Genomic DNA, 22,868 nt, shown 5'->3' on the forward strand with positions numbered 1-22,868 from the left:
TTTTTAATTTAGGAGAGCTCAAATAATGCCAATATGAATTGCAGAAAATAATTTTTTATGATTTGTAAATACTTTGTTCTACTAAAACTTTAATTTTGCTCAGTGGTTTTATTTTTGATCAATACTTCTTTTATTATAGTATTAAACCCATCTCCATTTCTCATTATCTTTTCTGTAGAGATATTACTATTATATCCACCATGGAATTGATATGGACCACGTAGCCCCAATGGAAGATTCTTGGCTGGAGCATGTATTGAATTTAGTCCCCCAACATCTGAAAGTCCTCACTAACAGCATACTTGCATTATCTGATGAAATGAGAGAAGATTATCTTCTTAGTGTAAAAAAATCCATAGGTAAATCAGTATTTCTCTCTCTAATTTGAATGCATCTTATTAAAGATAAATTTAAAAAAATTTAAACTTAACACCTATCTTTGAAACTATTTATTATATTTATTAGGCTGTTTCTTGTATTGTGGTTACATTGCTTAAGATCTCAGGCAAGTTTCATTAATAAAATATAGCAAAAATTTTTAAAAACCATCTTTCTATTTGTAGGGATATATCCCCTCAACAAAGGACATAACTGAAACAAATTTTAAAATGTTAATTAATTAATATTAATATTACTGATATCATAAACTAGAGTGTGATTAATTACAAAACTACTGCTATGGACCAGGGGTTGGCAAACTACAGCTCATAGGCCCAATCTGGCCCACTGCCTGTTTTTGTGAATAAAGTTTTATTAAACACAGACACACACATTCATTTGCATATTATCTATAGCTGCTTTTGCACCATAAGAGATTGTTGAGTAGCTGTGATAGAGACCTTGTTGCTCACAGAGTTGAAAATACTTGCAGTCTGGCCCTTTACGTGAAAGTTTGCTGACTCATGGTATAGACCAATAAATAGACTCTAAGACTGACATTATCAGAGCCATTTAAAAAGTACTCATTTCCGGACCCATCTGAATTAAAATCTCTGGAGGCAGTCTTTCAAATCTGTGCTTTTAAAAAAGGTTCTCCGATTGGTTGTGATAGTAAACCTGGTATAATTGATGCTATGTCAAAGTTGGAGAAATCATACTGCTTAGAAATGGTTGTGGGACCCTTCAGGGAGGAGGGCATTCACTGCATTGAAGACTCCTATTGAGTGTTTTGATAATGTAAAGAGCCATATCCTTGCCCCCGAAGAGTTCATAGTATAATGAGGGCCATGGACAAATCACTAAATTATAAAGCAAAGTAGCAAGTACAATGAGGAGAGAAATCGAGAACATGGTCTAAGGGAGAAGAGGTCATGCCTGACTTGTTAGGAAGGACTCTGTGGCACCTGAACTGAGTTGTGAAGGATGAACATTACATACTAGGAAACATGCATGGCCTAGGAAATGGTGGGAATGATGGCAGACAAGAGTGAAAGGCTCTTCCGACCTTGCAAGCGGCTCTGATGGCCAAAGAAGAGGGTGCATTTTGGGAAGGGGATAGAATACTAAGGGCCTTACATGCTTTCTTTTAAGCATTTGAAGGTAAAGGACAGTCACTGAAGGATTTTAGGCAGAGGGATAAAAACATATTTGCATTTTAGAAAGAGCATCTTCAGAGAAAAGCAAGAAAGTTAGAATTAACTGAATTAAAGACTGCAGAGGCAGAAGTAGCTCACTTTACTGATTTCATAACAAGGTAGTTCTATGCTCTTAAGCAGTTTAAAAGAGAACAACAAAGCAATATGTATCTTTCCTCAATGAAGGGAAACTACTGCTACTCTGTATTGTTGACCTTCAATTCAACAAGAACACTTTTGGTGGGAGAGCTAAAAAGGAAAATGTATCAATAATATTGAGAGCAATGATTTTCGAATGAAAGAACAGGAACATTGTTAAGAAAGTATATATATATATTCTCAAAGACACAGACATCACAGATTTTCTCGTAAAAATTTTAAAATTTTCTTGTGTTTATAAATGTACAAATCACTCATTATTTAAAAAAACTTAATGTAAACAATTTTAAAGGAATTAGTTTTACAATTGCTTGGGAAATACTATAATTACTCTAAGGTTGTTGATCAGAACTTTTCAATTTTCTTTTAGTTGATTTTGTTTTAAAAGATCCTAGAGAAAAGGAAGATGACAAAAAGGTAGAAGAACTTCCACCCCATCGTGCTGAGTAAGCAATCAAGTTTCGCTAAGAATATTGATTTTTTGCAGTCATTTCTCTGTATGTGGATATATTTATACACTGGTTATATTTTCTCATATATGTTTATAATTTGTGTACTGCATATATACAACTGATCATACTATCTTTATTTATGTATTTAAGCCCTAACATGTTATGTTTACAAATTGATGGATAGATGGGTAGGCAAACACACACTGACAGATGGATGCCTACGTGGTTAAAACCTAAGTGCTCTGGTGAAAGACCTTGATACAGATCTTTTTATCTCCACAGCTCCAAGCACAGCTTTAGATGTAATAGGGACATGAAAGCTTGATGGCAATTTGAATGCCCCAAAACACACTGGGAATGTTGCAGAAAATATGCAAACACAGAATATATTACGTGGATTAAAATATAGAACACATATGGGAAAATCCACGTGCTATATATTTTCCCTAAAATAACATTTAGGAATACATCACTTAAATAGTTTGAAGAATAGAACTTATATGATTAAGTAACCACTTCAGTTTTACTTTGTTTCTTTTGTATCATTTAAAAGTGCCCCAAATTGTTTCTTTTAACAACTAAAAAGAAAAAGTCAATGTATCTTCTATGGAGAACAGCTTTTCTCCCAGGGATAAACAAAAACTATCCTTTGTAATTGTAAAGGTGATATGACCACAAACGAAAAACTGAATTAACTTTACTATATATTAAAACAAGACGAAGTGTTTAAAATCAATGAGAGTAAAAAAAAATTTACAGGCATAAAATGTAAATGTTTAAATATACTCTGAAAGATGAAGATAGCACATCTTTAGTATGTTAAAGATGATTAGTCAAGTCGGAGGAGTTACAGAATAAATAACTTTAAGTAGAATGTTAGTGTTTATGATTCTGTAAGTGACCTTTACACAGTCAGAGGTGAAGTTCAAGAAGATTTCCAGGCTGGAGTATATTCTTAAAATGTTTTAAAAACAATAGGGACATAAAATGTTTAAATGTTTCCTTAAAAAAAAATCTTTTAAGATATATATAAAACGTAGCTGGCTACTCTTCCTGTTTGATCACTATTAGTTATTTGTGGACTCCATCACATCAAGCATTTAGAGAAAAACAATTGCCTATATGATAAAAATTCAAATCTAATTTTATCTGTGTTAGTTAAAAATTATACTAAACCACAAAGAGTATGACTTTTATATACTTTAAAACATAATTACATGTTTTGTTATTACCATGAGGGATAAATCCTATTTTTAATTCAAATTAAACTCAAAAAATTATTACTCAAATAAAATTATTACTCAAAAAGTACTTTGACTATTATGAGACTTTCTGATTTTTAAAGAAGATGACTATTTTCTCTTTGCTTTCAGAATGGAAATTCTTCCAAAACCTTGGAGGAAATCTTTTTTAGCTGCAAGCAGTTATATTAGGGATCACTTGAACACAATGAACCCTACAATGTTGGCGGTGCTAGATCTGTGGCACAGTACTTTTAAGTAAGTATTTCTGGACTTACTGAGGTTTTTTTTTTTGTTGTTGTTGTTTTGTTTAAGAGAGATGAAAATTATTACATCTTAATTATTTCTTTTACTATTTTAACTATAAATTTTAAAAATAATTACAAATCTGACCTAAGTAAGCATGGTTTTAAATAACATAGAAGTGTATAGGGTAAAAGTGAGCGTCGCCATTATGTCTTATCTAGTTCTCCCTTCCCCACCCCCGCCAGGTTACCATATATACTTTAAGGGGTAATCACAGTTAAGGGGCTGAATCGCCATGCCTCGTTTTAAATCCCACAGAACATTAGCTGCTATAGTCATCTATATTGTTTAGAAACCGAGGTAATACTGCCCATGTGATTAGCATGAGGTGAAGTTTCTGGGCAACTGTTGGGGATCATGCAGCTCCTTGTGGGCGTCGTCATGGTGCGAAAGGTGCAGAGCTGGATGTGAAGGCTGGTGGGCGCTATGGAGTTACAGACCTTGGCCCTAGGGCTGAGGACAGTTTACCTTGCAGTTTAGAAGCTCCAGCTTCATATTCCGTCCCTTGTGCCGCCCCTTCCAAGGCACTGAGGGGGCATCCTAGCAATAGGTACACGTGGACATACCTATTTCTAAAATATGCAGAAGTAATACAGATTTATATCATTTTTCATAAAGAAGCCCTCTCAAAACCTGAATGGGTCCCTGTCTCGTGATAGAGGACATGGCAGCCTGGCCTCCAAGGTGGTCCCATGAGCCTTTTCTCACCCTCCCAGCCAAAGCCCCAGTTTACATGCAATCTGTTCTCCAGGGCCTCCTGGTTCTTAATTGCAGGTATTGTCCTGAGGACACAATAATGAGCACATTTTCTCGCCTCCTGCAGACCAGCAAAGGGAAAGCTAAGAGCTTTGGGTGCTACAGAAGCACAGCTGTTGTCTCTGCTCCGGAAAGCACCCCTGCACATACACTAGGGGGGCCTCACCGACCAACTTCTCTGCCCTCCTTCCGAAGTTGGGATCCTTAGTGCCCAGGAGCACCTAACCCTAACCCTGCTTCTGGTCCTGCTCCAGGAAGCCAAGCCATCCAGAATCGCCCCAGCTCTGCCACCCTCCCATCAGAGGCTCTGCAGTTCCCGCCTGTGAGATGAGTGTGGGTTTGTGGTGTCTAAGGCCCCTCCCCTCCCTCCATCCCTCTCTCCCTTCCTTCCTTTTTGAAACAAATTTTAATGTAATTTCTTTACACAGATACATATGTAATTAATATGACTACACAAATGTGATCATATACACTTTTTAAGTGCAGCCCTTTTTTCTTTACTTTGCCTGACTCCCACCAGCCTGGCCTTTCTTTCCCTCATACGTGCCCTTCTTTCTACCAACCCAGCCAAAGACATGATAACCATTAGTGGGGCATCTTCCCATATTTTTCTTTGTGCTCATGTAGCCAAATATATATGTATATCCACATACGTGTATCTACACACATAGCATAAAACTGGCTTTTGTCAGTGAGACTGTTTACTCCTAGAAAGCACATCCTTTCAACTTTGCATTGTATAATGTGGATTTCTTTGTCTTCTTGAATTTATCTTATAGGAAGAGGCCGTCTCCCTGCCCCATGCTTTTCTCATTTCGTTTCTTTTGGGTATTGAGACTCAAATATTTCTCCCTGACAAGGCCCATGATCTAATTTTGTCTGCAGTGATGAGATCATACAATACAGTATATCACTTTCACAAAGGATGTTTACATGCAGTAGTACATTTCATTTTCAAAACACCACCACAGTGTTTATTTTTTTAATGTCCGTTCATACATGGAACTGCTAGAACACACTGGGCTGGATGCTGGGGGATGAGCACCACTGCCTAATATTGTTCATTAAGGGCTAGACTTTGTCTATTGTACAATGTCAGGAGGCAAGAGACAAGAAAATGAAAGGAGGAAGGGGAAGAAGAAAAAGTAACAAAGCCGAGATAAGAAAACAGTAAATAGTAGATATGTCCAAAATTAGTGTCCAGGGCTGTGGTGGCAGAGGTGTTAGTTGCAGCAGCTGAAGCAAACCTCAGAGCTTCCAGGGTAAAGACAAATGAGAAAGAAGCTTTGCAGTCTGTGGTTGGGGAAGAGAGCCCCACCAACTCCTATGTTGCCTTTGCCGGTGTAAGTTGTTTTTACCCTCTGTGTGAATATTAAGAGTGGGATGGGCAGACCCAAGTCCTGCCCCTCTGAGGAGAAGCCAGCATTGAACACACAGGGCATCCTTACTCTGGGTTAATAGTCATTTGCCCTGAATCTCAGCAGGTCTTGAAGGTACAGGACGTCTCTCTGTATGGCTGTGGGTTGGGGGATGGTGATACAAAAAAATCATCTGAATGACTCTGAAATGCATGAATAGGCGCACGTCTATGAATGGGGGTGCTCTCTAGATGGAAATGTGCAAATTCATGTCATTCAGTATTTATGCTTCCAGAACCCACTTAATAATGTCAGAGATGGCATTTATAATGCAGTCAAAAACCTACATAGCACACAGGTATTTTTGCTTGAAAAATGGTGTATGTCGGGGACACATGTATATACAGTGTATATATGAGTATAGAAATTACCATAGGATATAAATTACAGTATAAATAGGATGTCTAAGAAAATAAGAAGATAAAGAACAACTTTTGAAATTCATGATTTGATCAAGGCGAGTCCAAGAAAATACTTCTAGAACACTGTGGATTCATTTACTGTACAGTACTCAGAGAAGATACAACTTGATCAATCTTAAACATATTAAAAAGATGCTTAACTCATAATAAGAAAAATGCAAAGAGATTGAAATAAAAACTACACTGAGATATCATTCTATTTCCTATGGAATGGACAGAATTCCAAAATGTTGGCATCATGCTTTGTTAGTGAAGGTTGGAGAAATGGGCACCCTTTTGAAGGGAATCCAGTCATATCTATCAAAATTACAAATTCATTTACACTTGAATCCAGCAATCTCACTTCTGGGAAATTAGTCTAGAGATACACATGAAAATATAGGAAGTGATAGAGATTCAGGGTTCTTTATTGTGCCATTTGTTAAGAGGATTAGCCTGGAAACAACCAAGTAACCATTGATAGTGGACTGGTTCAATGAGTGATGGTACAGTCACACAATGGAATATTATTACACAGCTATGAAATATGAATGAGAACAGTGTCAACGTGCTAATATGGAATGGTCTCCAGGATGTATTAGTAAGTGAAGGAAGCGAGTGCAGAGCACTGCCTAGAGTGTGCTACTTTGAATGTAATGAAGGAGAGCTGGCAAGAGCAGAACTTGTTTCTAAATTCATGGATCAAGCAAGAAATGTAGGCACTTGGAGTGGTAGTTAAGGGGCAACTTGGGCCCCGTGAGAAGTGAGATTAGCTTTGAGAACCAGAGATCAAAATCAGAGACTGACTTGGTGTTGAGTCCAGAGTGTTGGGCCAGGACTGTTGTAGTCCCTCTGCCTGAAATCAGTGATGGATCCAAAGATCAAGGTGGGTTTCAGACTATGGTGAGCATCCAGTGGCAGGTGGGAGGGATCCATGACTGACAGCTGAGTCTCCCGGAATTGACGTCTGCTTGCATGCGGCAGGTAAGGGATAGGAAGAGTTCAGAGAAGAACCTGAGGTTCACAGTCTGGGTGATTTGGGGCTGTTATTTGGTTGAGTAATCTTTTTCCTGACTCTTCCTGTAGTCTTTAACCAGTGGTTAAAACTGTTGTTCTACTGCCAGATTATAGGAGGAATCGTCCTGAGAAAGTAGGACCAGTGTCTGGTGGTATTTTTCCCATCTTCTTAACCATTCAGCCTATGGACCAAACAGGGAATGTTATCAGCAGAGATTTCATGAGAAAGTTCTGTAAAACTTCTATAAAGGCCTATCAATCTCAAAACATGAAAGATGGGTGGCCTGTGCTTAGAATTGTCTCTAAATCAAACACTGAGGAAGTGCAGGGAAAACTGGTCTGGTTGCTGAGTGGCAAAGTGAATTCTAGGTGCTCCTGCCCTAGCAACTGCTCTCATTCAGTGCTGCTTCACATGGCATGCACCTGTACCCTGATTTATAGCTACAGCTTTAAGACATAAAGTCATGTTGAAAATGTTGACCAAGAAGCATAAAGAGAGCAGATTATGTTTAGTATGTGCTGTCATGCTACATTTTAAAAGTATTTTATTTAAAACATTGCTTTATTACTGCTCAGTTGCCCAGAATAACTCATTACCAAAGATTCTCCAGCAATGGTTATACCTACTTTGTGCCTAATGTATCACTGATGTCATGTACTAACCTCATGGTAACCTAAGAGATGGACTTTTGCTTGTGAAAGGAATATAAATAGATGTGAAATGTGTTTTGTTTACTAACCAGTATTTTACATTGGTTTTTAAGTAAAAATTAAATGTGATGTTTTTAATAGTGTTTCCTATCTTTCAGATAACATAGAAATCATTTAATCATGTGGAAATTAAATAGCAATTTCTATAATAGGGAAGAAATCTGTAGTTAAATTGAGGTGACTAATACAATGGTACTAATAGGTAGCATTGTTCTTTCACTTTAATCTGCCAGAGAAACTTCTTAACTGACTAAAGCGTGTATATAACAAAGATCATAGTGTTGTAGTCAGAATTGAAAACTCTTGGCTGGAGTAAGCACTGTGTTTTCTGAAAAAATCAAAACCAGACAGGTTCAAAAGATTTTTGTACACTGAGTCTTAATTAGGTGTGAGAACTCCCTCACTTCATGGCTTTCCAATATCCAGGGTTGCTCTCTTTTCAGAAAGGGTGGAATTTTTGTTTTAGGAGGAGTGGACCTTGTAAGTTTTGAGCCCTGCCTCTTTTTCTGTTTTAATTGTTCCAGTTTGAAAGCAAAAATCAGTCTAACCTATCCATCAAATTTCAGTTATTACGTCCTTCTTCTACTGCACAGCACAGTTTCATAATATCAGATTGTGTTCCTGCTGAATTTAATTATATTAATTATTTTTTAAATTAAAATATGTTCTTGAATATTTTTATGGAGCACAAATTTTAGTGATAAAACCTAGGAATATCATTTTTTGAGAAGGGATCAATTAGCAAAATGTTAAATTAAAAAAAAAAACCCTCATACTTAAATCACTGTTCATTTTCATCTCTTGCAGAAAGTTACGTTTAGTTGATGTAGAAGAATTTCACAATTGCCAGGATGCATTAGAGCTGTTGACTTTTCAGAGCATTGTCATGAAACACATGGAATCTGCCAAAGAGACTCTACTTAAAATGTAAAGTTTTGAAGTTTCATGTATGAAAACATAAATTTAAAAATGTGATTAGTGGGCTACTGCAGTTTAACTGCTTTTAGAAAATCTCATTTTAAAAAGTTTGTAATCATTTCCGTTTGAGAGTTAAATATGATATCTTTAACTGCCTTGCTCTGTGATGTCTATCCAGATGTTCTACACAGCATAGATTGTACAGAAACTAAAATGATGATAATTGATACTTTTTCTCAACGTCTGGTTTCTACCCTCTGCTCTGAGAGTAGGGGTGGATAACATGGGGGAATGATCATCAACTAATCGTTCACCAGAGATTTATTTGAATCTACTGTTAACACATGCAAGGTAATGTGCCGGTTACATTTTGGTTTTGGATGGAGGATGCAGAAGAGTTTAAAGAATGCTTAGGTGGGGAAAATATATTCTTTAAAGGAGTTTATAGTCGTATTGGGAAGTTAGACTTAATTAAACATCATCTTGGATTGGCCCTTCAAATTGGGATAGCCACATGTGATAATTATCGATACTGGTGCCGGATAATATGTTCTAAAACAATACAGTAAAATTGTCTTTGTCATGGGCCATTAAGTTATTATAAATGGGACATTAATATTAGATCAAATTTAAGATAACAGAGGACATGAAACTCCAGCATGGCCTCATGATTTCCAAAACGTACTTAGAAATCTTCCCTTTATATTTTTTCTTCTCTAATACGTTAGAATCAAATTCTTTGTCTGACATTACTTGAAAGAACTTTAGACTTCTATTTAGTATTAGTATTTAGTTCACATAAAAAAAAAATAGAGGAGAGGTGCAGAATGAAAGTGCATAACTAATTGCAGAGGAGAATATGACCCCATAAGTACAGAATAAGAGTAAATTATCTTGATCTATAACTTCAGGGTTCTACCCCAGGAATACATTCCCACTGCAAATTTTAGTAGACTGGGTGTGTCAAAGTACAGAGTAGAGGATAAACCTTTATTGAATGATTTTGCTGAGAGATGTAGATTGATTAACTGTATCTCTTGATGCCTCCTGATGGATTCTAAGGGAAGAACCCTCTGACCATACTTTACATAGTGAGCCAGAATGTGTTTATCATGGCTAAAAGGCAGAACATGAGCTCACCGAAGTGGAGAAACAATTAGTAAATGATTAATTATGACATCTATGCCAAACCCAAACGTCTTCTCTTAGTCCTTATCCTCCACTTCTACTCAGCAATTGCTGTGGTTTATCACCACCGCCTTCTGTAAGTCTCTGTTCTGTGTCCCTGTGCCCATTTAATTTTTGATCTCTTTTTCTGGCTCTACTTAATCTTACTATCTTTTCTAAGGGTAGGGGCTCTCCAGGTGTTTGCTTTTGTTTTTCTTCTCTATATTCTCGACAGTTTCATGATTTCGTCTGTCTTAGCTGTCTCAAGATGTTATGTTTTCTGAGCTCTGTGCCCTTCTTATAAATTTTCTACTGTATATCTCCAGTGGAATGCCACGTCAGCACCTGATTCTCAGCATTTCCGTAACAGTACTCATTCTTTCTTCCAAGCCTGCCATTCTTCCTCCTCTGGACCATTCCCAGGCCAAGTTGAAAACTTTTCGACTTTTTCTGTCTCTTTTGCTCATCATGTACCTCCTCACCATCCCCAGCCTGCCCCTAGCCATCTTCAGTGTATTGCTAACTGTTCTTTTCTTGTTGAGATATATTTCACTGATCATAAAATTCACCACTTTAATGTGTATAATTCAGTGGTTTATAATGTATTCACAAGATTGTGCAGTGGTCATCACTAATTCCATCACCCTCAGATGAAACCCTGTATCTGTTAGCAGTCACTCCCATTCCACCCTGACAAGCCCCTAGCAACCACTGACGTACTTCCTGTCCCTGTAGATTTCCCTACTCTGGACAGTTCCTCTAAGTGGAATGATACCATATTTATGTCTGACTTTGTACACTAAGCATAATGTTTTCAAGGTTCATCCATGTTATAGCATGTATCAATACTTTATTTCTTCTCATGGCCCAATAATAATCCATTGCAGAATATATTAATACCACATTTTGCTGATCTATTCATCAGTGTGGGTTGTTTCTACTTTTTGGCTATTATGGATAATGCTTCCATGAGCATTTGTTTTGCGTAAACATTCGTTTTCAGTTCTCTTCGTTGTATACCTAGGAGTGGAATTGCTGGGTTATATGACAACTATATTTAACTTTTTGAGGAACTGCCATGATGTTTTCCAAAGGGTTTGTAAGATTTTACATCCCTAACAACAATGTGTTCCTACAATTCAATTTCTCTACATCCTTGCCAGTGTTTGTTATTATCCTTCTTTTTAATTATAGCCATCCTAGTGGATGTGAAGTGCTATCTCATTGTGATTTTGATTTGCATTTCCCCAGTGACTAATGCTGTTGAGCTTTTCTTCACATGTCTATTGTCCATTTATTTATCTTTTTGGATAAATATCCAAGTCATTGCTCATTTTGTATTCAGCTATGTCTTTTTATTTTTGAGTTGTAAGAGTTCTTTATACAGTCATCCCTTAGTATCCATGGGGGATTGACTCCAGGAAACACCCCCTCCCCCGCAGCAGATACCAAAATCCACGGATGCTCAAGTCCCTTATATAATATGGCATAGTATTTGCATATAACCTACACATATCCTCCAAATTATCTCAGATTACTTATAATACTTAATACAATATAAATGCTATGTAAGTAGTAGTAAATACAGTATAAATGCTATGTGAATAGTTGCTGGCACGTGGAGAATTCAAGTTTTGCTTTCTGGAACTTTCTGGAATTTTTTCCTGATATTTTCAATCTGGAGTTGGTTGAGTCCACGCATGTGGAACCCATGGATACAGAGGGCTGACTATGTATTCTGAGTACTTTAGTAGACCCCCATCAGTTATGATTTTCAAATATTTCTCCCATTATGAGGTTTGTCCTTTCACTTTCTTGACAATGTTATTTGAAGCACAAATATTTTTAATTTTGATGAAGTCCAACTATTTTTTGTATATTGATTTTATATCCTGCAACCTTACTAAACTTGTTTATTAGCTCAAGTAGTTTGTGTGTGCATGTGTATTCTACGTAAGATTGTGTCATCTGCAAACAGAACTTGTTCTAATTCTTCATTTCCTACCTGCATGTGTTTTTTTTTCTTTTCTTTTCCTTGCCTAATTGCTCTGGTTAGAACCTCCAATGCAATGTTGAATGGAAGTGGCAAGAGTGGACATCCTTATTTTGTTCCGGATGTCAGAGGAAAGGCTTTCAGTCGTCCTCTGACATTAAGTTAGCTGTGTTGGTGCCCTTTATCAGGTTGAGGAATTTCCCTTTACTCTTTAGTTTCTTAATTGTTTTTATTATGAAATAATGTAGAGTTGCCAAATGCTTTTCCTGCGTCTATTGGGATGATAATTAGTTTTTTCTGTTACTCTGCTAATATGGTATGTTACCATTGGTTTAGTATATTGAGGCAACCTTGCATTCCACTTATATGCTGCTAAATTCAGTTTGTATTTTGTTGAGGATTTTTGTGTCTATATTTATCAAGGGTATTGACCTGTAGTTTTCTTCTTCTTGTGATATCTTTGTTTTGTTTTGGTATTATGATAATATTGTCCTCATGGAATCAGTTAGGAAGCATTCCTTTCTCTTTTTTCTTTTTGGAAGGCTTTGTGAAGGATTGGTGTTAATTCTTCTTTAAACATTTGGTAGAACTCACCAGTGAAGCCACCTATTCCTGGATCCTGGCCTTTTAATTTTCTTAGAATTTTTTTGATAATTAATGTATTTACTTGTAATAAGTCTATTCATGTTTTCTGTTTCTTCTTGAGTCAGTTTTGGTAGATTGTGTCTTTCTAGGAATTTGCTAGGTTATCTAATTTGTTGGCATAGAGTTGTTTATTATGTTCCCTTTATTTCTATAAGGTCAATATTAATGTCTCCTTTTTTTCATTTCTAATTTTAACAGTTTGAGTCTTCTTTTTTTTCTTGGTCAGTCTAGCTATAGGTTTGTCAATTTTGCTGATCTTATTAAAGAACCAGCTTTTGGCTTTGCTGATTTTCTCTATTTTTTCTATTCTTTATTTTGTTTGTTTCCACTCAGATCTCTCTTCCTTCCTTCTCCTTGTTTTGAATTTAGTAATCTCTCTTTTTCTGACTTCTAGTAGAAGTTTAGACTGTTGGATTAAGATCTTTTAAATATATTTTAATGTGTTTACAGGTCTAAAGTCTGACCACTACTCTTCTGTATCCAATGAATTTTGATATATGGTGTTTTCATTTTCATTCATCTCAAATTATTTTTTAATTTCCCTTGTGGTTTTTTTTTTTTTTTTAACTCATTGCCTGTTTAGGACTATGTTGTTTAATTTCTGCATATTTGTGAATTTCCACAGTGTCCTTCTGTTACTGATCTTCTAATTTTGTATGATTTTCATCATTTTATATTTACTGAGACTTCTTTTATGGACACCAAGTATTCTTGATCCTCTCTCAGAAGCATCTTCTATGTGTACTCCTTTCTGTCAATTCCCACTGCTACTACCCTTGGCGGGCCCTTTTATCCTCCCATATAGCCTACAAACCACTGCCAGGTGAATCTTAAAACATCCCCTAGTTCAGTGCCTTCCGTTTCTTGACAAAATAAATCCACAATTCTTAACGTGCCTTTTAAGGTCTTCTGCAACCTGGACCTAACCTATCTTTTCTATTCTCAGTTCTGAAAAAACTTTCACCTTGGGCCATGCCTGTAGAAATAGTCACGTTAAATTAAAAACGGCATGGCTTCTAAGATTAGCCTGTAACCATAGCTTACCACTGTTAAATATCTATCCAATTGGTAAATCTGTAGACTCTTTGTTCTCCTTTTTAACCAATTGTTGATTTTTAAAATAATTAGTTACTCCTTGTTTGTTTCCATCTATGAGATGGGAATTCTAGGAAAATTTGAAAGTTGCTCAGTTGCTCCCCACTTAAACTCTGTGACTCTTAGCATTGTCATCTTTGCAGACATAATTGTATCAGATTTAATCAGAGGTTAAGGGGATTAAAACAGAATAAGAACCTCTTGGATAGTATTAGCAAAATTTTATGTTTTATACACATATTTATAAAAACTTTACACAGCAAAAGCAACCATCAGCAAAATGTAAAGGCAGGCTACTGAATGGGAGAAAATGTTTGCGACTATATACATCTAATGAGTAGTTAGTATCCAAAATATATAAAGAACTCATACAATGTGATAGCAAAAAACAATTAGATTAAAAATGGTCAGAAGATCTGAATAGACATTTTTCCAAAGAAGACATACAAATAAATAACAGGTACATGAAAAGATGCCCAACATGACTAATTATCAGGGGAATGCAAATCAAAACCACAGTGAGATATCACTTCACACTTGTTAGAATGACTATTATCAAAAAGACAAGAAGTAACAAGTGTTGATGAGGAGGTGGGGAAAAGTGAACTCTAGTGCACTGTTGCTGAAAATGTAAATTGGTGCAGCCACTGTGGAAAACAGTATGGAAGTTCCTAAAAATAAAAAGAGAACTACCGTATGGTCCAGCACGTCCACTTCTGGGTGTTTACTTGAAGAAAAGGAAAACACTAATTTGAAAAGATATGTGCACCTCCATGTTCATTGGAGCATTATTTACAATAGCCAAGACATGGAAGCAACCTAAATGTTCATCGACTGATGAATGGATAAAGAAGATGTTGCAACAGCATGGATGGGCTTTGGAGATATTATGCTAAGTGAAATATGTCAGACAGAGAAAGACAAATACCATATGGTCTTACTTGTATGCGGAACCTAAAACAACAACAACAAAAACCAGTCTCATAGATGCAGAGGGCAGATTGGTGGTTGCTAAAGGAAGGGAGTAAGGGGTGGATGAAATGGTTGAAGAGGGTTAAAAGGTACAAACTTACAGTTATAAAATAAATAACCCATGGAGATGTAGTACACAGCATGGTGACTACAGTTAACAATACTGTGTTGTGTATTTAAAAGTTTCTAGGAGAGTAGATCTTAAAAGTTCTCATCCCAAGAAGAACAAAATTTTAATTATGGTGACCAGTGTTAACTAGGCTTATTGTGATCATTTTGCAGTACATACAAATATTCAGTCGTCATGTTGTACACCTGAAACTAATATAATGTTATATCAGTTATACCTCAATAAAAAAAATTATGCCTCACGCTATTTACAGCACATAATGCAACTCATTCCTGGAGAAGCCCCTCTTGTGTCTTTCAATGTCCAGACCAAATGACCCTTCTTCCATGAAATCTTTACTGTTACCTCATCAAAAGTGATCTCTTCCTTCTGAATGCCTCTGACACTTTGTTCTCTTATTACTTTTTCCTTTTATAATATATATTTATGTGTGTGCATTTTCCCCTCCACTCACCTATAAGTACTTTGAGGACTGAGTAATATTTAGTACCTCAAATGTTTTGTACATGATGGGAAACCCTGTAAGTATTTTTGAGACAATGATTGAATGAATCATTTTTTTCAATGTATTTTCTGTTCTTTGTCCTTTTTCCAGTCTTACAGCCCTGGACTTAGTCCATCTCTTGCCTGAACTACTGGAGATTTCTCAATCCCCTTCATTAATCTGGCATTGCCCTTCTCTACTTAGTATTGGCTACTTGTCCTCCTTTGTCCTTTTACCTAGTGCTTTAACAGTGATGCCCCGCTGCAGAAACATCTGCGGTGTGTTTACAGCGCGTGAGCCTGTCCCAGGTGCTTGTGTTTAGCTCCCAAGTTCTGCAAAAGGCCTCACAGACTTCCCTCCACTTATTTATTCCTATTTTCTAGTGTATTAGCTCCATTATAGACAGTGAAATGATCAGATATATTAGTCCTACCTCTCCCACCTATTTTTCTTAGTATCTTCTACTTCAGATCCTTTTCTCAGGGTCTTCCTCACTTCATTTTTATCTATTCTTCAGTGAAATTTGCCATCTTCACTAGAGAACCCTTCTCTACTACTTAAATAGAAAATTATGTCTCTATTCTTTGATTTCAAAGCTGTTTTTCTGCCATGACACATTGCCTTCATTATTATGAGAGAGAAGGGATCATGTCATATCTTTTCATATCTCCCATGACACTGTCCCTAGCACACAGTAGGCACTAAACACGTATTTGTTAAAGTGATGAATACATACATTTAAAACTTTGATCTCTCTTGGAGCATCCAGGCAACTCCTGAACTTATATTGACTCATGGTTTTAAAAAATTTATTATCTCTTATGAAAGAGGTACAAATATTCCTTAATTTTCGTGTTGGACAGTGGTTTTGTAAACTGAAAACTTCACTTGTTATCATCATAATGTATCTGTATATGAATTTAACTGCTTTCCTTTTATTACAAGGATACATATACATTTGAAACTTGTTTTAAATCGGTCACTCTTTCAGGATTTCTCATTAAGGAGGATAAAAAAATAATATACTTGCTTTTGTTGTTTTGTGTCTTGTTTTCAACTATCATTGTGAAATAGATAGAATAACATAAATTACCAAGTGGGCTGAGCCAAATAAGCCCTCCCTTGATTTAATGTTATTCACATTTTAGCTTTAAACTGACAAATCCATTCCCTGAAGAGCAATTTCAGAGACTGGGGAGGAGTATCTTGTAATATCCAATAACGTTAATTGTCATATTATTCAAAAAGTGCTGGAATCATGGTTCCAGGAGTTCAATTTACCTTTTTATCACAGCATCATGTCGTTGAGCCATTTTCCATTGGCTATGATTAAAATTTCTTTTCCCAGGAGGAGTGAAATATGCTAGTGCTTACATTTCAGAGAGTGGGTAATGTGACTTGGCAATATACCTCTCTATAAAGACCTTTAGATGTTCAGAAGTTACTGTTAATGCTTAATGTAAGAGGAGTAATTCACTGAAAATATTAACTTTTAAAAGTCTTTTGTTCTTTCAAGGTGGTTTCCAGAAGTGCAGAATATTTATTACCAAGGTAATAAAAAAAAACTATTGCCAACTGGGGACAGCAGTGCCAAGTTGGAATCTTTTTTCAACTGTGCTGCTACACTTATGACTTTACAGCTGCAGGACCTCGCTTTGGTTTCCATGCAAGATTTCACAGACTTAATTGCACAACCCCCCGTAAGTAAGGTTCAGTTACACCAATATTCATTTACCAGTTTATTTATTTTCAATTCTTTCAGAGTGGATAATTATAAAATAACCTTTACCAGTGGAAGAGCAGAAAGTGTATCTTTAGACCTATTACACTTACGTGTTGTTTTAAAAAAAGACTTAATGTCAACCTGCATATGTAGGATATATTATTATCATCACATTGGTGAGGTTAGTGGAAATAAGTAAAAATTCCCATAATTGGGAAATTTGGCTCATGAGGGCTGGGGAAGATTTCTCCAAAGAACTCTTTTCTTTCTGGAAGAAGGTCCTGTTACAGGGTGAGTGGAGTCTGGGAATTCGAATGTTCTCCTCTTGGGCTCCTTCTTTCATGATTCTAGAGCCCCACTGCTGTGCACATCTTCCTTTTTCTGGAATCGTGACCCTATAGTTGATCTGTAGGCTCAGTGGATACTAGATACCAACAAGTCTAGCTGGGAATGGCTCTTGCCCTTTTTGGTACAGTTCCTCTTTGGCTTAACTGTCTAGGGCATAAGAAGAAGGGTGAGTTCCCATGTATCCTAATTGGGACCAGTGCACTCCTTAGTCTATCACAATTCATATGCATATATATATGTATACTTTATTATATATATATAACTTCTTTGTTGCAGGATTCTGTTAGAGCTTTTGAACATCCAGGTTTTGTCATGAGGCTGATTCTTGATAATGACACCATTAAGTTTGAACCTGATTTCAATGACTATATAGACATCCTTCTAAATGTTTATGATGTCATGATTAAGGCTGTCAGTTTCGTGCCAAGAGTTGAGGCAAAATTGTATTCCAAGTGGGTAAGTAATAAGGATATTCTGATAGCTTCAATTTGCATGATGGTATTTGCTTCAAATAACTTCTTTTAGTATAGACAGGTATCCTCTGCTTTACAGAATACAAATGGCCTAGTAACATTGGCTTATAAGGCAGTTTTGCTTTAAAAACATACTATTTTCCCATTAGCTTCTCTTAAATACTGGTTTCTTAGACCAGTCTTCTATTGAACTCAGCTGAAAACTTTCTGAGGGGGAAGAATTAAAGTTGTGATCTGGTTTGAAGCCGTCAATGAGCATTTGCTGTAGCATTCACACCATGCTGTTGACTGCTGTTACACTTTTCCAGCTCTGTAAAACTCTCCTCCAATTAGCTACCTTCCTGATACACCTTCTTCCAGGAATAGTCATGCCTCCTTACTTCCAAATCATAGATCCTACTTCCCTTCTCTCTCTGGCCAAATATTTAGCAAAGTTCTGCTGAACTATGATATTTCAACAGTAGTTATTGCAGTCTAGTATATGAAATGAGCATGTCTGAAAATTCCTTAACTTAAAAGCTTTTCAAGGTTCGTAAGTCCAAACAGTAGCTTTCTTCTCCCTTTTTCATTTTTAAAATAGTGTACGAATATTTCATACATACAAAAGAGTACAGGAGGCTAGTGTTTAAAGTTTTAAGCAGTAATAGAGTTAACACCTTCATACCTTCAATCTGACTTAAACAATGACTATTACCTTTAAATTCTACCTGCCAACTGGTCTTCCCTGTTCATATCCCTATCCTTCTACCTTCTAGCAAAGGAATCACTATCTTGCACTTTGTAGTTATTTTTTAAATTAATTTTTATTGGAGTATAGTTGATTTACAATGTTGTGTTAATTTCTGCTGTACAGCAAAGTGAATCAGTTATACATATACATATATCCACTCTTTTTTATGTTCTATTCCCATATAGGTCATTACAGAGTATTGAGTGGAGTTCCCTGTGCTATACAGTAGGTTCTTATTAGTTATCTATTTTATGTATAGTAGTGTGTATATGTCAATCCCAATCTCACAGTTTATCGCCCTTCCCTTCCCCCCTCGTAACCATAAGTTTGTTTTCTGCATCTGTGACTCTATTTCTGTTTTGTAGATTGGTTCATTTGTACCATTTTTTTAGATACCACACATAAGTGATATCATATGACACCTGTCATTCTCTGTCTGACTTTACTCAGTATGACAATCTCTAGGTCCATCCATGTAGTTGCAAATGGCATTATTTTGTTCTTTTTTATGGCTGAGTAATATTCCATTGCATATATATACCACATCTTCTTTATCCATTCCTCTATCGGTGGACATTTAGGTTGCTTCCATGTTCTGGCTATTGTAAACAGTGCTGCAGTGACCATTGGGAATTTTGTAGTTATTATTCTGAATTCTTAAACATAAACTTACTACATGTCTTTATATCTGTAAACAATTTCTCTTTGGTTTTTCTATGTCTTTGTATAGATGGAGTCATCTTATAAATAGTCCATGACTTGTTTTATTTTACTTAACACTGTGATTGTGACATTATTCATTTTGAGAATATTTTCTTCTTCATAGAGCTTCTAATTTTTTTATCATTTTATTTTTATTTTCTCAGAATCCGTTAACTTTTCTTTTTTTCAACTAGGCCTGGTCATTTTTGATAGTTTCTTGTACTTAGTCATGTATTCATTACTCTTCTCTGTTTGCTGATCTGGTTCCTGCTCCTGGTGGTCTATTTCTGTGGGTGTTTTTCCTTTATTATTATGGGCTTATACGCGTAAGAACTTTATGCAGGGAAGTCTTTGAGGCCTTGATTTGGGTTGGTTCCTCTGGATTTTGCATATTCTCTTGACATGTGCTCTGGAGGCCCCTGCAAACCCAGGACCCTTTTTTTTTTTTTAATGATTTTTTTTTTAAGGGAACTTTATTTTTATTTATTTATTTATTTATTTGGCTGCGTTGGGTCTTTGTTGCTGCGCAGGCTTTCTTTAGTTGCGGTGAGCAGGGGCTACTCTTCGTTGCGGTGAGCGGGCTTCTCATTGCAGTGGCTTCTCTTGTTGCGGAGCACGGGCTCTAGGCACGCGGGCTTCAGTAGTTGTGGCTCGCAGGCTCAGTAGCTGTGACGCACGGGCTTAGTTGCTCCACAGCATGTGGGATCTTCCTAGACCAGGGCTCGAACCTGTGTCCCCTGCATTGGCAGGCGGATTCTTAACCACTGCGCCACCAGGGAAGCCCCCAGGACCCTTTTAACCAAAATTCTTGCCTGAGGATTTTGTGGACGACACTGGCAGTGTGAGTGTTTACCCAAATGTGTATGAGAACAGGCTTGTGGTTCCAAATTGTTAAGACAAAGATCCTTTCTCTCCTCCACTGAAAAGCAAGGCCCAAACAAGACATTTTCCTTCTTGCCCCCTCATTTAAAGGTTCTGTCAGCTTTCAGCATTCTGAAGTTTTGTGTCCTCAGAACCCTCATTGTGAGGTTGTGTCACTTTTCATTGTTCCTGGCTTTATGTAGGGGTATCAGTTGACTTCCCACCTTACTCAGGCTTGAGGCTTTGTTTCCTGACCGCCATTCTCTCACCCATGCCACCCAGCCCCACACATGTGCCCATCCTGCTGGAGACTCATTAAAGCAAAGCTTAGGCCACCAGGGATCTGCAGAGTCCCCAGGGCAGCTGCTCACGTCCGCATATAGTTACCTCCCGATTCATGTATTCTCTCATGTTTGGCCCCTTAGACTTTCCTTATTATTTTACTGCCTTAACCATGCATTATAAAAGTTATATTTGGCATTTTCCCCAGCATGTTTATGTGTTTTGAACTAGGTCGTTGTTTTGAAACAGGGTATCTATTCCTCATATTACCATAAATAGAAGTCTCTCAAGAAACTTACTGTTTACTTTGTTTTTTTGTTTAATTCCAGTTCACCTATTGCATCCTTTTCTATTCTGTTCATACCCTGCCTTTCTCAAGAATGACTAGATGTAGCTTATGAAACAGACAGATATAACAAGTTAATAAGAGTTACTAGATAAAGTTCGAAGTGGAAAAAAGTATAATCATCTGAATGAAGACAGTTGCTATGATTTTATGCTTATAAAATATGGCTCTAAGCTTCCTGGTTTCTACAGTAAAGAGGAAAATATAACAAGTTTTAGACTGCTCAGGTATTTTTTCTGGTATCAAATTTTGAGAGATAGGTCTTACCTGGGGCATTATACGTGGGGTAATGATTCTAAAACCCTGTGTACCAGCATCATGTGGTGACTTTTAAAAATACAAATCCAGGGGTCCCCGCCACCCCCATTCCCTGCACCTAGAGATGTAGATTTACAATGACAGTCTGTACTCAGAAGTAGGTATACTGGTAAAATATCCCTAGATGATTCTGGCAATCCCTCAAGTTTGGAAACAAGTGATACAGAGGGTACTTGAATATTAATGAGCTTCACATTAGATCCAACAATTTCACATTGCAGTACATAATATATATTGCTTTATCCTAAAGTTCTTTTTCAAAAAAGATGACACCAAGTATCTGCTGTGCCCTGGGGGGTGAGGTAGTGGTGATGGTGGTGGGATTCACTAATGTTGTCATGAAGCATCTAGTTCTGAAAAAGTGTGATTTCCTGAAATGTCCACTAGGGGGCATAGCGGACAAATGCATCCTGGATACCTGAACAAATTACCCAGTTCTCTAAGGAATCCTTTCATATTCTCAATTTGAAAGCTGTAGGATATTCACTACTGGCAATGATTTTTGTCTGTTGCAGTTAAAAATCCCTTTTTCTGGACAACAGGTAGAGAGCATATATATTTTTTAAGTGTAATGTGGTTCAAGATAATAAACCATATATATTTGACATTTACTTGTCCTCTTATTCAAAAAGAGAAGGAGACAAGATGTTGAGATTTGTTTGCTTATTTAAAATTGTTGTCTGATACATTCTTGCCCACATTATTCTAATGGTGGTAGCAGAATGCAAATTTTGCAACTGGGGATTTTAGTCTGTTCTAGTTGCTGTTCACATTGACCTCTGAAAGCTCAGAGGTCAGTGAATGAGTAAGCAATCCTTCTTTGTTCTACAGACATTACTCCTCCAGGTGAAGAAGTACTGTGACTGTGATCAAAGACTGTGATCATATGATGTTGAGCTGACTTATTTTTTTTAAATAATGTACGATGCAAGTGCTACCTTTTAAGCTAGCCTATACAATTGTACAAATAAAACATGGATTTTGCTGTTTTGATATTCCAGCTCTTATTTTGTGTATGTTCTCAAGTGACTGCTCTTTCCTCCATACAGGAAAACAAAACACACCTAGGTAGCCTCTAAGAAAAACAAAACATAGGAAACCGAGATATTTAAAATACTGCTATGATTAGACTCTCTACAGATATAGATTAGAAAATCCAAGGGAACTTGTGAATAAAAAAAAAGACAATATGGTAAGATGGGCATTTTTACAAAGCTGAATGATATGGTTACCTTAATTTAAAGTATTTTCAGTAACTCATATTGTTTTTATTCCTTTGTTTAGGAAAGTAAGTCTAAACCAACAACCTTGAAGCCGATAATTCTGAAGGAAGTTGTTGAAGCTCACAAAGAAAAGATTAAGGAGGTGGTTACGTGTGAGAGCGTGGCACCGAGTGAGCACCTCAGACTCTATGACAAGTATGATTTTCTAATTACCAAAAAAGCTGAGCAAGATGCTGACGCTTTCCTTGCAGAAAATCATAATTATGAGAAAATAATACAAGAAATTCACAAATACCAAAAACTCATAGAGGACATACAGTACACATCTAGAAAGGTAAATGACCCATTTGTACAACTGTTCTTTGTACCTAGTGATCTTTTCCCAGTTTTATTAGGATGTATTTCTAGACCCTACAGTGAAAG

The 22,868-nt window shown here is 36.6% G+C and overlaps 1 protein-coding gene across 4 annotated transcripts in view; it reads left to right on the top strand.

The window, feature by feature from the left end:
• Positions 1-22,868, top strand: part of DNAH7 (dynein axonemal heavy chain 7) — a 225,785-nt gene that overhangs the window by 15,675 nt on the left and 187,242 nt on the right. For all 4 annotated transcript variants that reach the window (XM_068544746.1, XM_068544747.1, XM_068544749.1 and 1 more), the window contains exons 6-12: positions 179-359; positions 2,104-2,179; positions 3,559-3,684; positions 8,843-8,962; positions 16,956-17,139; positions 17,787-17,966; positions 22,507-22,779. In XM_068544746.1, coding sequence (XP_068400847.1) covers positions 179-359; positions 2,104-2,179; positions 3,559-3,684; positions 8,843-8,962; positions 16,956-17,139; positions 17,787-17,966; positions 22,507-22,779 — 1,140 coding nt within the window. The remainder of the gene's footprint in view (positions 1-178; positions 360-2,103; positions 2,180-3,558; positions 3,685-8,842; positions 8,963-16,955; positions 17,140-17,786; positions 17,967-22,506; positions 22,780-22,868) is intronic.

Source organism: Eschrichtius robustus, chromosome 5 (assembly GCF_028021215.1).
Source record: "Eschrichtius robustus isolate mEscRob2 chromosome 5, mEscRob2.pri, whole genome shotgun sequence".
Lineage (NCBI taxonomy): Eukaryota > Metazoa > Chordata > Mammalia > Artiodactyla > Eschrichtiidae > Eschrichtius > Eschrichtius robustus.